Source organism: Myotis davidii, unplaced genomic scaffold (genome assembly GCF_000327345.1).
Source record: "Myotis davidii unplaced genomic scaffold, ASM32734v1 scaffold934, whole genome shotgun sequence".
NCBI classification, from domain to species: Eukaryota; Metazoa; Chordata; class Mammalia; order Chiroptera; family Vespertilionidae; genus Myotis; species Myotis davidii.
Genome location: NW_006285798.1, coordinates 192795 through 210792, shown reverse-complemented (window position 1 = coordinate 210792; position 17998 = coordinate 192795). Strand labels below are relative to the sequence as shown.

The window sequence follows — 17998 nt, the reverse complement described above, 5'->3', positions numbered from 1 at the left end:
ACTGCTTTCGTACTACAACAGCAGAGCTGAGTAGCTGTGACAGAGACAGCATGGCTCCCAAAGCCTAAAGTATGTATTGTCTGTCCCTCTACAGGAAAAGCTTGCTGACCCCTGGTTTAGGCCATTATTAGTTGGGTTTTCTGTTAATTGCAGCCAAACGCACTCTCAATTGAAGCAATGAATAGAACTGTACAAATGGAAAAAGGTCAAGGAAGATAAACATCCAGTTGATAACTAGTTATTTTTAGGGAGAGGAATGAGATTGAGATTGGAGTACATTTGAAGGGGAATTTGTATTTAATGCACAAACTAGAAACTTTCAATGACAATGAATTTGAACTATTTTATAATTTAATTTTTCTAATATAAGGATAATTGCAGGTCTATACACTGATAAAGAATAAACTGCCCGGCCGGTATGGCTCAGTGGTTGAGCATACACCCACGAACCAGGAGGTCTCCTTTCAATTCCCAGTCAGGGCACATTGCGAGCTCAATCTCCAGTAGGGGGCACGCAGGAGGCATCAATGTTTCTCTCCCTCTCCCTTCCTCTCTCTCTAAAAAAATCAATACAGAAATATTTTTTAAAAATCAGTAAAAAAATATATCCTCAAGTGAAGGTTAACAACAACAAAAAATAAACTAATGATACTTTTAAAAATATGGATGAATCTCAGAGATACATTTAATTTAAAAAAAATGTACTTACTCTGTGAATCCTAATTCTGAAATATATGTAGTTGCATTTTTAAAAAGGCTAGAAGAAAATATCAAAACAAGTGATAGTGATGAGCTAGGTGGTACGATAATGACTAATTTTTTCACCTTCCTGTGTTTTCCAATTTCTCTACACTCAGAATGCATTAGTTCTGGAATCAGAAAGAGATGAAAAAGGTCTGATGCAGGCCCCACTGAGATGGGTGCCTCTCGGTGTGAACAACACCAACCCTGCCTCCCCCAGCTACCCCAGGTGATGGAACATGGAGTGGGCAGGACCCAGTGGCGGGACTTGATGAATAATAATGGCATATGCTTAAACAGGTATGGTTCTAATTTATATGTATTATTGTTTAATTATCTCACCCCATGAAAAGATATTATGTTTTCTGCTCCATTCTTCAGACAAAGAAACTGAGAGGTTATGTAACTTGCCAAAGACCACACAGCTATTAAGTGGTAGAGTCAGGATGCAACTCAGGCAGTCTACCTGGACCCTTTCCCTGCCCTTGACCACTCTTGCCATTCCATCTCCCAAGTGTGAGGCCTTCTCCCAGGGCACCAACAAAGCACAAGCAGCCCAAAGAATATTTTTTTAAAGAATTTAGGTTTCTTTAAAAAAAAAAAAAAAGTATCAAAGTAGTCATCTGGAAAAATAACTTCAGGACTTATTAACCTTCCTTACACTTACTTCAGAGGTTTTGTTCTGAATTACATAATGGGGGGCGAGGAGGGGCCTATAATCTCTTCAGAGGCTTCTAATCAGAATCCAGCCATCACTAACCGCATTTAGCGGGGAAAGGTGAGTATCAAACTGTGGGAAACCAAGCTACCGTTTATCTGGTGGCCACTGCCCCAGCCTCTTATTCACCTGCCCGACCCTGCGGTCCCAGGAGTACGGGGTCCCCCTCTCCCCATGGAGCTCTGAGCAATAGAAGAGGGAAGGTGGCCTGTATCAGAATCCACAGAGTCCCGAGAGGGGCTGGGCTTGTGTTTATCTCCCCAACCTCAGTGGATCTGCAGATACCTGGGGAGAAAGGACCGCTGACACCCATCTTACAGATAAAAAAACTGAACCTGGGGATGGTTAAGTAGATCCCGAAGGTCCCCCCGGCTGCCTCCCAAAACCATCCACCCTCTCACCACTGCGCACCAGCACACAGAACAGAGTTTCAGCTCGGCGGCCCTGCACTTGCTGTGGAACTGGGGCGGGTGGCCTCATAGCTGAGCCCAGGTTTCCTCGTTGCAAGGTGAGGATGTACTTACTGCTTACCTCACAGGGTCTTGTAGGATGGACGGGGAAGCATTTTTTAACAACTGAGCTGCTTGTCAGTGTTACCACTCCCACTACAAAGAGGCAGGGTGGTGGGCAGCTGTTGGCTTTTGTCTGCCCACCGTCCTTCCGCCCTTCTTCTGGTAACAGGATCCCGGTGGTCCTTTGGGGGAAAACCTCTTCCTTATCATGTGATTAATTCAGGGTTGACCCCACCCCAGCCTTGTCTTCAGGTGGGTGCACAGTCACCGCCTGGCCAGGAGTCTCAATTCGAACACTCGCTGACCCTGTAGTGAGGGAGCTGCTCTAGCTTTCTGGAGTCACTGAGAGAATTATGACAGGAAGGAGAAGACGAAGAATCAGCCCCTGTCACCTCTTCAGGGTTCACTGCATGTCAGGCAATGTTCAGAGCACCCTAAGAACCTGATGAGGTGGGTGCCACTATTGTCCCCATTCTACAGATGCAGAAACAGAGGCTTGGAGGCAGTTAGGCACTTAGGTAACTGATGAGCCAGGATTCAAACCCAGGCCATGTGGCTCCAGAGCCTGTGCTTTCTCCCGCGTGCTACATGGCCTCTGTGCAGAAGCCTGGAGCTGCTGCGGCCAGCGGGCACCAGGGGAGAGCAGCCTGCTAGACAGTGGCCCGTCATGGAAGAAGGCAGAGGGGAGGGTGCTGAGTCAGAGCACCTGATCCAGGTGTGCCTGCTGGGGACCAGCCCTGGTGAGGCCACCACTTCCCATCTTTGCTGCAGCTGGTTTGAGGAGGGCTTTTGTCACTTGAACTGTCTGAGACAGGCTTATGGACCCTAATGAAGCTGAAGTCACAGAACCATTGGCTCTTGTCAGACATGGGGACCACAGAAGTGACAGAAGCCCAAAGAGGGGAGCATGAGTATGCGAAGGTCAGCAGTGGTGACTTGGGACTGGACCTCACATGGCCTGACTCTCATGGCCCTGGCCGGGCTCCTGCAGAGGTGTCCCAGCCTGAGGGGCAGTCCTCACAGGCCCACTTTCACCCAGGAGACATAGCTTTCACGAGTAACCCACAGGAACCTCCTTTCCTTAGATAGTATCATTCTCTTTTCTAATGACAGTCTGTATTCCATAAAGTGATTCTGGGGGTAGGGAGGTAAAGTGAGACATTTTCAATGCAATTTCATGCCTAAGATTCAAGGATACAGGAAACTCTGATGATGCTCTCCTGAAGGGCACACTGCTGAGCCACAACAGGCTCCGGAAGGAAAAGCTGTCAAAATTATCTCTTTCTGGTCCAAAATTGGAGCTCTCTGATCGGGGGTTTTCCTAGAGTTTAATCTTGTGTGGAAAGCTAAGCTGGTACCAGGAAGGTTTTAGGCATGTCAATCTCCTTCCTGGCATTTTATCCGAAATTAGTTGTTTTTGCTTCATGGCTGGCGTCCTGGCCTTGCCGCTGTGCAGCTCGGGTGACGGGGTTATGTCTGCACACAGCATCCTGCAGCTCCCAGCCTGGCTGCAGCCTGGAGTAGGCTGGTGATTCAGGGGCAAGTCATTCTGATGGGAGGGCTTATATACTGTTTCATCAGCCCAGTTCAAGTCCTGCTTTTCTTGGAAAGACTTCTCGCCCACCTCTGACTCTGAAGGTATTAGCTTTTTAAACAGGCTATTCTGACCTTGCCAGCCCTAAATTACAGTATTCATCATTACTGAGCAGCTAGCATGTGCCACTGCCATACCAAGCACTTCATGGACATTAACTCACTGAGTTCTTCCCACATGCCTGCGATGCAGGCTCTGTAGGCAGCACCCCTACTCTCTCCAAGAGGAAATCGAGTCACAGACAGAATAGGCAACTCTCCTGAGTGAGGACACTGGCCTAGGGCCCAGGCTGTTTGGTTCCGGGGTTCCAGGCTCAGCTGCTTTGCTACACAGCTTCTAGCCCTGCCACGTGACTGATTCGCCTGCAGAAATCGGTTGTCAGTGTTACCAGGACCCCCACACTCCAACTGCTCAAGGCTACAGAGACCCAGACTCAAGAAGCGGAAAGTCTGACAACACTAACTTTACAGCTGGGAACACACTTGGCAGCTGGATGTAAAATGGATTTCATTCTTCTCGGCCAGAATGTGAACTAAAAGGAAAAGTGCAGATGCGGAACGTCAGCTGTCATATCAGGCAGGTCCTTGTAATGCAGCACCACCAGCTTGCACGGTCTTTCTCTCTCTCTTCCTTTCTATTTAAATTTTTAAACAAAGCAGTTAAGATCTTTAAATATGGAAGAAGCAGCTCCTGACTCCCCAGAAGGCTAAAGTGACAAGAACGCTGAAAACTGAAATAAGGAAAGGGAAGAGCTCCCCGCTGGCATGTTAGTGGGCTCTGAAACTTATGGTAAGTCACCAGGTTCTGCGCTCCCCCGCCCTCTGCAATTAGCCACATGCTAAGGGCCCATGAGAGATGGTTTTCAGAAACCAAGGTGCTGGACATGCCCCCAGTCCTTCTCAGGACAGTGCCCTGCTCAGACAAGTGGACTAGGGAACAACGGGGTGGCCGATGAATGGCTCTGGTGTGTGTACCTCAGCCAAGGGCAGCCCCCCTTGAATCTGGCCAGGATTCTACAAGGGGGCCTGGACAGAAAGCTCTGCCCCTCTCGTGCACTATTAGGAGACAAAACAGAAATATCAATATTAAAACAGCACATGCCCTCTGATCCATTTCCGCTCTTAAGAATTTAACCTTTGACTCTTCCTGCATATGTGCACAGAGATGTCTGTTCTAGGATCATCTTTAAAGTGCTCTTACAGCAGCCAAAGACCATTAATAGCCTAGACAGTCACCACCGGGAACCAGCAATATATTTATGGGCAATCCTTTATATGCAATTATTTAGCAACAAAACTGGATCGGAACTGACATGAAATTTATAGTCTTTTTTTTATCCCACTTAGTATGAATATTCATATTTTCCTACAGATATATTAATGCATTTGATTACAGAGTGCTGTCCCAGGCCATACTGGGACGGTATTACTTTATAACTTTATTTGGCCCCGAAGGTTTCAAATAAAGGATTATGTTCCTGTGCATTCACGACAGAGTACTATGCAGTCATAAAGAAGAATGAAGTCTGTGCGTGTGTCCTGCTATGGAATGCCCTCCAAGCCATGTTGGTATGTGAAAACAAAATCCAGGAGCAAAGCAATGTGCATTGCATGCTATCATTGTGTTAAGAGGGGGCTGGGGCAGAGAAGGTAGATATGGTCTGCATAGAATATTTCTAGAAGGACACACAAAAATTTGATTACAGCAGTTGCCTATTGAGGGGTGTAAGAAATGGACCTCTGTGATCCATTCCAGCATGTTCAGCTTCTGATGGAATTTGCTGAATTTCCCCAGGGCAAGAGAATATGGGAAGGAGGGAAGAGGATGTAGGAACAAAGAACTGCACATAGGCCATCATTATGGTGGAAACCCCACCAGGGGTCTGCCTCAGCTAGACAGGGGAGGTGGAGTCAGCTAGAAAGGCCTTCACCCAATTTTTTTAAATGGCCCAATGGGAGACGGCAAGACCTAGGTGACATATGAGGAAACGGGTGACCTCACAGTATTCAGCCAATGAGGAACCGGAGGAGGGACTAAATAAATAGGCTGTGTTCCCTGGCACACGTGTGAGCCTGTACAATGGATGTCCACTCTCAAGAGTGTATTAAAGTCTCATTTTCACCACGCTCTGTTTCCGAGACCATCACTTGAAATTTGGACAGGTGGGCATTTCTCACAGAGGGAAACTGGGTGCGGGGGCTGGTGTCAGGAGCCCTCTAAATGCCCTTTAGTATCGATTAGCCAGATCAATCAGACTCTCTCTCTGGCCTCTGGGCTGGAGAAGGACCAACTATTAGAGAGGCGCATCATGACAACAAGGCGCAGAGATGAGACGGGACCAGAGGTGTGTCCACACTGGACGCACCGTGGATCTCAGACTCCTTCCTTGGATGTGTTGCCAAGATTCAATCTCCTATTTCGTTTGGCAGATCTGAAAGGAGTCTCTGCTTAATAGCAGGAAGTGTTTATGCGTGCACATGTGTGTGCACGTGCATGCATGTGTGTGCATGCAAAAAGAAAGCTAAATCTCTCCTAGGTGGTTGAGTTAAATGACTTTTGCAGTCGTCTACAGAGTGAGCCCAGTAGATGAGTGTGCTGTCAAGAGGTTTTTTCCGCATCTCCAATCAATTACAAAAGAAGGCAGTCCATCATCTCAGGCAGCTCTGAGAGGGTTTGGGGGGCGGGGGGACAGAGCTCACTTGGCTGGGGCCCACTGGCCTGGGGGTGCTGATGCAAGGGAGATCCCTTTAGTAGCAAGTGCAGTTGTGCCCCTCTGTGCTTGAGCGTTAACCTATGAACCAGGACAGTGGTCGGCAAACTGCGGCCCGCGAGCCACGTGGCTTGCGAGCCGTAGTTTGCCGACCACTGAACTAGATCATCATTGTTCAATTCCCAGACAGGGCACATGCCCAGGTTGTGGGCCCGATCTCCAGAAGGGGGTGTGCAGGAGGCAGCCAATCAAGGATTCTCTCTCATCACTGATGTTTCTCTCTCTCTCCCTCTCCCTTCCACTCTGAAATAGATTTAAAAAAAAGAAGTACAGTTATGCTGCCTCTTCATCCAAGGACATGGCTCTCTCGGTTAAATACTAGACATTCTAAGGAATGATGAACATTATGTAACTAACATTATGGAATGCCTACTATGGGTCAGGCACTACACTAGGTGCTTCAGAACACTGCAGCCTTTACGCTGCAAACCAGTCGCCATAGTGGGTGTTATCAAGTGAGGGGAAGGGTCAAGAGACTCGTCCAAGGTCACATGACTGGGCTGGCTGCAGAAGTACCTGGTGGGGCTAACTCACAGTTGCCTCCGTGAGTAGAAGGACGTGTTCCCAGTGCCGTACCCACAAGCCCTGGTGCCGTTGGGCATCAGTGTGAACACTGGGTAGGGGGTGATGAATAAAGATTTCTTTCTCCTCTGTGGTTTCCTTTCCTTTAAAAACACTGCATGATAAATTTACTTCCTAACGATTTCTGAGTAAACTACAATGGCCACAATTTCAAAATCATTAATAATTCATGACTAAGGGCCATAAACACTATATAATCTCCACAGGCAGGAACCATGAATACTTGTTGAGAATACTTTTACCAGCTACATGGAAGTCTCTACCGACTTGAAGCCAACCATCAAAGACACATTTTTCAGAAATTCTTCTAACCCTTCCAAAGCCTCAGCTCAAGATGCCTCTTCCAGGAAGTCTTCTCTCCCTCCCCCGCACCCTGGGTCTCCTCTGTGATGTCTGCCATCCTGAAAAGGGTAGCCCTCCAGCCAGGCCGGCAGGGCGTGTGCAGGGAAGCACCTGGGGTTAGTTACCACCTGTAACCCCTGCTTCCCATCACAACCACTTGGGGAAATTAAAAAACTCGGATGCCTGGATCACGCTGCCAGAGATTCTGCTTTAACTGCTCTGGAAAGAGGCCTGGATGTCAGGGTATAGAAAAGCTCCGGGTGATTCTGTGGCCAGCAGTGTTTGTGAACCACTGCCATTAAGCACTCAGCATGGGGCCTGCAATGCAGCTGCTGAAACCCGTTTGCTGTAGAACAGAGACGGGCAGGGAGGCAGCCTGGAGGGCTCTCCTGAAAGGGGCACATCCTCAATAGCAGCCATGGCCATTGTTGCCATACAGGAACAAGGACCTGTTGTCATTCTCCACTTTTCCAAAGAAGCCCGAAGTGTGCACTTTCACATGAAATCTCCAATTTTTAAATGTGGACACCTCATTCTAAAAAATTGTAATAGAGTATGGGCCAAATAAAACAATCTTTGGGCTGAATTGGGCCTGGCAAGCTCACTGAAAACAGCTGCCCATCCTCCTTTGCCGTGTTGGCCCTTGAACACTCAGAAAAGTACCCACGGAAACCACGTGTTCTCCGGGAAAGGTGTAAGGAGGCCCATATAACCTCACCGCCCAAGAAACACGCCATATGTCATCTACCTGTTCTCACCAGTATGTCTTTTTCTCATCTTTCATGGGGACAGAGATTGTCTACACCTGGCATCCTGCGTAAGGCACAGCGCATCAGGAGGTGCAGATTCCACAGACTGGGGAGGGTGGGGGTGGGGGGAGGTGCAGAAAGAGGAGGTGGATGGAAAAGGCCTGTTATGACAAATCAGGATGAACATCCTGGCAACATGGCATTAATTTCTTTCTCTTGTTTTTCTGACCAAGCAAAAGCCCTATTTAAGAGTCAGCACCCTCTTTTTCAGAGGGACCAAAGCCATCTTACCATAAATATCTTTCAGGGTGAAAGTTGAATATTGTGATAAACAACCCCATTCTCTATTTTCCCTCACTTTCAGAAGAGGAGTGTGATCTGAAATGCTCTCAGGCAACTGATGTGATGGGAGTAGCCTAGCCAGGAAAGTGGCAATTAGGGGGGTCCTGCTGCCAGGAGGAGGGAGGGAGAGTGTTTCCACTGGTTACCTGCTCCCTGCTTCCTGGGGTCCCAGCTAACTTCTTAATGTGGATGAGTGGGATGCTGTTGTTCCGTAACCTAAGACATCAGTTAGGTTTACACCACTCATTCCTGGCTGAGCAGGGCTGGTCACCATCCTCGGTCACTTCCCAGAGTAAGACCAGGTGCGTGCAGGCCTGAGCTCACTCCCATTCTTTGCAGGAGATGAGCACACCTGCGCCTGCTTCCAGAGAAATCTCCCCACCAGAGAGGAGCAGGAAAATCCACCCTTGTTCAGCATCTAGATTGCCCACTGGAGCTGACATTTATTTAGGTCATTCCAGCAGCATCAAACTTCCCAAGTTATGTCCCAGCCCTCATTCCAGGCAGGTTGATCGAATAAGAAGAAAACCCACACTGGCTGTTCTGGCTGCAGCTGAGAAAAGGAGAGGATGAAAGTCACAACAAAGTGAATGGGCGTCCAAACCCAACCTGCCTCCTCAGAGCTGGCTGGGGGGAGGCCAGCAGAGAGGAAGCAGGGCCACGCGTACAAAGAGAAAGACCAAGTCGTGTGGCCATTTTTGAGCCCTTGGGCCCAGCTGAGCCTGAGAAATTCCCTTAGAACTGTGTCACTTCACAATCAAGAATGTTAGTACCCAAGTGTTCATGAATTTCAGGATTGGTTGATATTTATGATAAGCTATACACCTTCATACCCCTGCACCCATATGCCACGATTAAGACTCAAATTTTAGCCGAAACCGGTTTGGCTCAGTGGATAGAGCGTCGGCCTGCGGACTGAAGGGTCCCAGGTTCGATTCCGGTCAAGGGCATGTACCTGGGTTGCGGGCACATCCCCAGTGGGTGGTGTGCAGGAGGCAGCTGATCGATGTTTCTCTCTCATCGATGTTTCTAACTCTCTATCTCTCTCCCTTCCTCTCTGTAGAAAATCAATAAAAAATATATATTTTTTAAAAAAGACTCTTCAAATTTTAACTCCCATGAGTTTGAGACCTCCCTGCATAACCTATGAGTCCTTGCTCCACTTCCCATCTCAGGCTCAATGATCTTGCCACTTTCCTATTCATGTCTCTGTGACTTTGATCGTGCCCTTTACTTGGCCTGGAAATCTCCCACTCACCCGTTAGGAGGCAGCCTACACATCGGCTTTTCTGTATAGTCTTTCTTAATAATCACTGGCAGAGTTAGGTGACCCCCTTTGTGTACTGAAATTTTACTTTCTTTGCCCTTCTCTCACTATATTGGCACTTTCTGTATTATCATCTGTTGCACATCCTGAGATCAAGGGCTGTCTCGCCCATGCCTTAGTTCCCAGCTGGTGCCTGGCACAGAGCAGATGGGTTCAGAAGGTAGATTTCAAGAATAGCCATAATATTTTGTAGATTTCCTCTCAAGAAGTGAGACCTATTTCCCCACCCCTTGAATCTGGGCTGACCTTGTGACTTGCTTTGAGGAACAGAAAGTGGCAGAAATGACCATGCCAGTTCTGAGCTAGGGCTCAAGAGGTCCTACGCTTCCATTCAAACTCTGAAGTCTTGAACCTCCATGCGGCTAGCTTGCTGGAGGATGAGAGGACATTGGAAGAGAACTAAAGCATTCTAACCGATAGCCCTAGGTGACCACAGTGAGTGACAAATGCTTAAGCGAGCCCAGCTGAGGTCAGCAGAACCTGGCCCATCAGCAGACCTGCCCAGGTAAGCCTCGCCCAGACTGCTGACCCACAGAATTATGAATAAATGCATGGCTGTTTTTAAGTTGCAGGGATTTGTTACCCAGACAAAGCTAACTGACACATTCAACAAGAGATTATTACCAACAAGCGACACTGGTTGATAGCTCTAGTTACCAACTATTATTTAGTCAGGGATTCAAGCTTGGGACTCAGAGAGGAGAGCCAGGAATACTTAATCCCCAGCCTGCTCCCCTGTCCCTTCAAGTAGCTGCCTCCCACCAGCCCTCGCCAGTGACACATTTACCTCCTTGTTCTCCCGGGAGCAGGACCGGCTTCTCGCAGCCTTTCGCAGAGTCTGACCTGTAGCAGTTCAAAAGCAGAACCAGAGATTAAGGCTGTTTTAAAACAGCTAGTTTATCACCACAAACGCTTTTTATTTGCAAACTGGATAGGCAAGAAAATCATAATCAAATGATTTTAAGAAAACGTAGCCTATTATTATGATGGGAAATGGTATACTCTTGAAATAAAGCAACGGCGAGGAAATGCTAATTCACGCACGTTACTTGACTTTAATGAACAAAGCTCAGCTCTTTAATCCGGAGCATTATCTGCACATTGCAAGGGCCCACGGCCTCTGGTTACCCCAGTCGAATTGCATTTTTATTAAATTGTTTGGATTCTAAAATGCCTTCAACTGTGCATACACATAACCTCTGATGTGCTGCACCAAACCCCAAACTTGGACACAGGTGATGATACAGATGGGAATTAGCAGGAATCCCCGCATTTCACATAACGGGCAATTTCAGAGAAAATTGTTGCTTATCTCAGAAAACGGGAAGCCTAACACTTGAAGGCATGCATAAATTCAACAGATCGCCACCAGAATGTTTAAATAGGCTGTTCTAAATGCAGAGCTTTTATGGCAGTGTCCGTTATAAAAGAATTCCTTAATGAAAAATTAATGGATTGCCTTGGTTTTAAAATAGAAAATGAGAGTCACTGCACATTGTCAAGGCGTCTCCCAAACTGTCCAACCCCACCCTCGAGTGGCTGTGAGGATGCCACAGCCACATGTCCCCTTAGCCAGGGGTACTCAGAAGGCAGGAGCAAGAAGGCTTAGTGATGACCTATTGAGAGGCAAGAGATGGGGACCGTTGGACATGGTCACTTCCAGTGGGTCTACACATGACCGGGGCATGATGGGGGCGGGGCTCCCAGCGGGCAATAAAGCACAGGGTGGGAGGAGTAACATGTTGCTCTTTCTAAGAAGGTGAGAGTAAGGGAAGAGCTAGAGCCCAAAGATGAACCTCTGGGCAAACTCTGGGGCCAATACTATTTAAAAGGATTTAGAAAAGAGACACCTGGCGACTTCTCAGGAGACCATGCCAGGGGTGGGCAAACTTTTTGACTCAAGGGCCACAATGGGTTCTGGACCGGGGGGCCAGAACAAAAGCATGGATGGAGTGTTTGTGTGAACTAATATAAATTCAAAGTAAACATCATTACATAAAAGGGTACGGTCTTTTTTTCAATAGTTTTTTTCATTTCAAACGGGCCGGATCTGGCCCACAGGCCAGAGTTTGCCCACTGCTAGATTAGACAGTATCATGGTTTGGTAACCATCTTTTGGGTTATCTGCCCCCTTCTCTGTTCTTCTTCCCATCCCCAGGGTGGGACCCTGACCCAGCTGCAGCCAATCAGAATCCCAGCCTCGGAAATGTGGAATTGGTTCTGAGAGATGGGTTAAGAGGGCCAGAGCAGGGTTATCTGTGTGTGAGCTGTGACACGGTGACCCCAGCCTTGGGACAGACTAAGAGAATGACAAGATAGAACGGACTTAGCTGAAACTGACTGCATGCCTGCCTCTGTGGTCACAGAGAGCCACTTAGACTATTCTGTGTGTATTTTCTTTCTTTCCTTTTTTTTCCTTAAGACAAAGAACCCAGGATTTAGGATGAGAAAGAGCCTAGGAAAACATACCACCGTGGTGGGGGTGGCGACAGTTGCGGAGGTTGTAGGTGTGTTAGGACAGGGGATATATGAGAACGCTCTGTACTTCCTACTCAGTTTTGCTAGGAACCTTAAACTGCTCTAAAAAATAAAGTTGTTTATTTTTATATTTTTTTATTTTTAGAAAAGAGTCCAGGATATAGGGATCAAGTGATATGAGTTGTTAGGCCAATTTTATTCCAACTTCCTTACTCTGAGGCTCTGGGGCAGGAGCCAGGGTGGACGGCTCCCACAATCACTTGCTCTGGCTGTCAGAGGAGGGACACCCCAGGTAATACGGGCCATGTAATGCAGAGCCAGGAGCTAAGGGACAGGTCTGGACCTGGAACAGGACAGAGTGGGCTGGTGGCCAGGGGACAGAGAAGGAGGTTTTTAGTAGCGGAAGTAGTTCTGAGGCGAGTACGATGCCAGCAGGGCCAAGTAAGGCCCAGAGCAAGGGTAGGGAGCAGGAAGGAAGCAGAGCTAGGCCAGGGTAAGCATGGCGGACCCAGAGTCTAGCTGAGGTCCTTCCTGTGCTGGTCGGACACATGACTGGGGGCCTGGCCCAGTGGAGAGCTAACCAGTTAGGGCGCCCTGGGTAAGTCACAGGATCCAACAGGATCTCTCTGGACCATATTTTCTTCCTTAAAAAAACAACAACAATAGACTAAATTACCTCCGGGTTTGCTTTTCTTCTATAAAATTCTGTTTCACCGAAAAGGAACAGGGAAAGAAACCACCATTAAGCTGGGTCATAAAAACAAAATATTAATACAAAAACATAGAGCTTAACTACTGAAATATGAAAGCAAATCTCTACTGGAGTTAATTAGAAGCTTCTTTATTCATTAAATTGGAAAACATTGTGCTTATTTTCCAATGAGATAATTCGCTCTCATTACACGCATCTGTTATCTAATGCCCCTGTCCTCACACCACTGAGCCCCTCTCCTCCAGGTAACTCCGTGTGGACACAGCTCCTTCTGGCCAAGGATGGGAGGAACCAGATTACACCAGGCCCGTCTACTGCTGCTGCACTGAACTTCTCTGCGTATGCTCCTACTGATATCTCATTTTATTCTCACAATTCAGGGAGCAAGGCGGAAGGAGTAACATTAACATATATGCTGCCTGCAAAATTAAGGGGATGTTCCTCTGCCTTTTGCAAGGTGACCTGCCAGACTCAGTCATGAAACAATAAATAAGGCCAAATGTAAATGATACCTGTGTACCTCACTTTATAAAACAGATGTGTGCCTGGGGAAGAGATGAAAAGAAGTGAACGCACTGAATTTTTTAACTATAATATCATTCTCTCACTTACGATTTCAGAGAGATTTTATCTGCCTCAGGATTTATTTTCAGTCGTCGGAAAACTGTGACATTCAGTTTTACTTTGCTCTAGATGCAGATAATAATATGCATCGCTACCATTCAGAGGGGAGCTGTTGCTTCCTTGGATGTTAGCTTCAGAAGTCATCAGGCAAGGGAAATCAGCATCAAAATTACCCCTGAAAAGGAGCCTTACACCTCCCGCAAAGCACAGTCTCCAGGACACAGCCTTTCAGATCCATTGCTGCAGACTAGTATGCATGTGTAATATTTGATGCATATGGAAATGTATGCTACATGATAAAAATATCACTTACGATATTTCTAATTAAACTATTCATATTGTAATTACTCCAATTTTCCTCTTGAAGTTAGAGGAGAGTAGCAGAAGTGGGGACAAGACTGGGGCATGTAGTTCATGAAAGTTAAATGCTGGCTTGCTGCAGCCCCACGGTACTGGACACCTAAATACGTGCTAGGTCTACACAAGCTTCATGTCCCACATCCTTACAACCACTCCTGTAGATCAGGGGTCAATAACCTTTTTCTGTAGAGCTAGATAGTAAATATTTTTTACTTTATAGGCCATAAGGTCTCAGGTACAACGAACTACTCAACTCTGCCATTGCAGTGTGAAAGCAGCCATAGACATCATGTCAACAAGCAGGTGTGGTTGTGTTCCAATAAAACCATATTCATAAAATCAGGCAGCAGTGCCCTGGCTGGTATGGCTCAGTTGGTTGGGTGTGTTCTATGCACCGAAAGGCTGTGGGCTCAATCCCAGATGGGGGGCATGCAAGAGGCGGCCAACAAATGTTTCGCTCTCACGTTATCTCTGTCTCTGTCTGTCTGTCTCTCTCTTCCTCTTTCTCTCCCTTTCTCTCTAAACAAACAAACAAAGAACTAAATAAAACAGGCAGCAGACTAGACTTTAGCCCACAGGCAGCAGTTTGCTGATTCTCGCTTTAGATGGACAGTATTATGCCCATCGCTACAAACCAATGATGAAATGACCAACAAAATGGGGGTGACTGAGCTGCTTGTTCAAGGTCACAAACACGTAGCAGGGCTCAGTGTGCTCCTAATCACCATCATCACTACCACATCCTCAGCATGAGCAGCAGCAGCAGCAGCACTGTCATCACCACCACCACCAGGACCTCACCTTCATCAGAGTTTACTGTGTGCCCCTCATTGAGCTCCAGGCGAAGTACATAAATCAACTCGTTTACTCTTCACAACTACCCTACTAAATAGGTGCTATTATTATCCCACTTATCAGAGGAGGGCAGCCAGCCCCAAAGAGGTCAGGAAACTGTCCAGTATCACCCAGCTAGTGAGTAGCAAAGCTTTGATTTGAATCTGGGCAGTCTGGCCCCAGGGTCTGCACCCCTAACCACTAAGTATATTGCCTCTGTCAGATCTTTAAAGACAAGTACAAGAAGGCCAGAATGGGCTGGGGAGGGAGTCTGACTTAAGGATCTCTTTCTGTGGTGCACCTGTTTAATGTACTTTGGACACTTAAAGCAATTAACAAGGGGATTAGAAGAAAATGATTCCTCAAGGGCAAAGGGAGATGGAGCTTCCTACTGGCCAGATAAAGCCCAATGTGGAGAGGCAAACTTGGCAGTCACAACACACCATCCATTCAGGCAAATGCACAGCCTCGACCGGCAGGGGTGGGCTTTGGAGAATGAAGGTGTCAGTGGAAATCCTGCAGGCAGAGGGCCCCTGCAGGGACCTCCCGTCACAGAGGAGTTTTGAACAAAGAATTTGTTTCTCCCTGCTGGGGTGATGATGCTTCCATTAGGTTACTAAAATAAGCTTATTTCTTCTGTTGTCCAAATAGGAGGGCTCGCAGTGCTCTCGGTCTTATATGTCTATGTAATTTAATTTAAATGACAAATGTCCCACTGAGATTCCACTCTCTCTCACCTATCTGAACGGCAGAAACCCAGAGGTTTGACAATATACTGTTGGCAAGAGCTGGGAAGCAGGCACTTTTGAGCACTGCTGGGAGGAGTACAAAATGGCACTTTCCCTTTGGAGGCTATTTCAAAGATATCCTCAAAGGACAAATGCATTTTCCCTTTGAGCTAGCAATATCACTTCTAGGAGTCTACCGTGAAGAAATGCCTCCACAAACAGGAAACAAATGCATGCACAAGGTACTCACTGTATTATCACAATAGCGAACGTTAGAAATAACCTTTAAGTCTAAGCGTAGGGACTCGCTGAATAAATATGGTGAATTCACACAATGGAGTGGAATACTATGAAGTTAACAGTGGTTCTCAACCTTCTGGCCCTTTAAATACAGTTCCTCATGTTGTGACCCAACCATAAAATTATTTTCGTTGCTACTTCATAACTGTACTGTTGCTACTGTTATGAATCATAATGTAAATATTTGATATGCAGGATGGTCTTAGGCGACCCCTGTGAAAGAGTCGTTCAACCGCCAAAGGGGCCATGACCCACAGGTTGAGAACCGCTGAGTTAGAAGAAAAAATAAGCAGGCTCCTTATACATCTTTTTTTCCCTTTTATAGCTTCTAGATGATAATATGTTAAGTGAAAAAATCAAGGGGTGGAAAGTTGATATAGCATGCAATTTTTCTCTAAGAAAGAGGGAAAATAAGAATGTATACCCATATTGGTTTTATTGGTACAAAAAACCACCTGGAAGGCACATGCACAGGAGTAGCTTCTCAATGTATAGGTTTTTTTCCCTTTTTTTTAAAAAAAAAGATTTTTTAAATTGATTTTTAGAGAGAGGAGAGGGAGAAAAACATTGATGTGACAGCAAAATATTGATCAGCTGCCTCCTACATGCCCCTCACCGGGGATCCAGCCCATGTGCCCTGACCGGGAATCAAACTGGCAACCCTTCAATGCATGGGATGATACCCAACCCACTGGGCCACACCAGCCAAGGCTTAATGTATATTCTTTATATTGATTTTATTTTTGCTTTATAAAAACATTCTTTATTGTTGAATGTATTACTATATGTCCCCTTTCCCCCCCTCCATTGACCCCTTCTAGCCCACACCACCCACCCCCACCCCAGGCCTCCACCACCCAACTGTCTATGTATATATGCATACAAGATCTTCAGGTGATCTCTTCTCACCCCCCCCGCCACCCCTACCTTCCCTCTGAGATTTATTTGACAGTCTGTTCAATGCTTTTATGTCTCTGGATCTATTTTGTTCAACAGTTTATTTTGTTCATTACATTCCACATATGAGTGAGATCATGTGATCCTTGTCTTTCTCTAAGTGCCTTATTTTCCTTTGCATAATACTCTCCAGGTCCCTCCATGCTGTCTCAAAGGGTAAGAGATCCTTCTTTTTTACTGCTGCATGAGGGTTCCTTTTTCTCCACATCCTCACCAGCCCTTGGCGTTTGTGATGTGTTGATGGTAGCCATTCTGACAGGTGTGAGGTGATTGTTTTTATTTTAGAATGATTTATTTGGATATATATCCTATTCAAGAAAGTAAAATAAATTAAAAATATTAAATGTCCAAAGGTTGAGTCAAAATTTAAAAGATATAATATAATGAAAAATGCTGTAAGCCTTCCCATCTGAGGTCTGAGAGGGGGTGGTCTGTGGGAGGGAGATGAAGTAGCCTCCATGAACCTTGGGGGCCCAAAGCTTGCTGGAAAGAGAACATAATATTTTCAGAGAACAAACTGCCTTCTGTTAAGAAATTAATCTGTAATGCATGAGAGATAAGAATGAAATGACAAAATGGTTTCAGGAAACAATTTCCTAGCTAAGCCAATAGGCTATGGTACCTGCTCATTTATTTGAGGGCAAAGTTTTGTTTTTTTAAACATATTTGTATTGATTTCAGAGAAGGGAGAGGGAAAGATAGAAACATCAATGATGAGAATCATTGAATGGCTGCCTCCTGCACACCCCACACTGGGGATCAAGCCCATAACCCAGGCACATGCCCTCAATCGGAATCAAACCCAAGCCCCTTTAGTCCGCAGGCCTATGCTCTATCCACTGAGCCAAACCAGCTAGGACGAGGGCAAAGATTTTATGAAATAGCTAGACGAGATGAGAAATGAAAAAGAAAAGGGGAGAAAGAAAAGGGAGGAAAATTGGGGCCTGTTCTAATGGGTTGTCTGGAAATCATGGTTTCCTAGTGCTTCCTGGGCACTACACTGTAGGGTTTGCCCCAGCTAATAGCTCTTGGGATTCCCTATCATGTGCAACACAAAGCCACCCAAGGTCACAGAGCAAGAGAGAACTTGGGTTAGCAATGAGTCAGTCTAGCTGCTCAGACAGTGTTTGCTACACCCTGCTGCCTGCCTGCTCCCTGCACACCCTGCCCCCACCTCCACAGGCCTTCAGCCCCATCCCAGCTTCCTGAACTTTGATCCTGGCTTCAACCTACAGCCTTTGCAAAGACAAATGTGGCAGAGTAAAGGGGGCGGGATGTTGACAGGGCAACCCGGAGAGCACCTGCCCAGCTTAATGGAGAATCACTAT

The 17998-nt window shown here is 46.5% G+C and overlaps 1 protein-coding gene across 2 annotated transcripts in view; it reads right to left on the bottom strand.

The window, feature by feature from the left end:
- Positions 1-17998, bottom strand: part of KIAA0556 (KIAA0556 ortholog) — a 203480-nt gene that overhangs the window by 162199 nt on the left and 23283 nt on the right. For both annotated transcript variants that reach the window (XM_015559503.1, XM_006756852.2), the window contains exon 2: positions 10465-10520. In XM_015559503.1, the coding sequence (XP_015414989.1) occupies positions 10465-10520 (56 nt within the window). The remainder of the gene's footprint in view (positions 1-10464; positions 10521-17998) is intronic.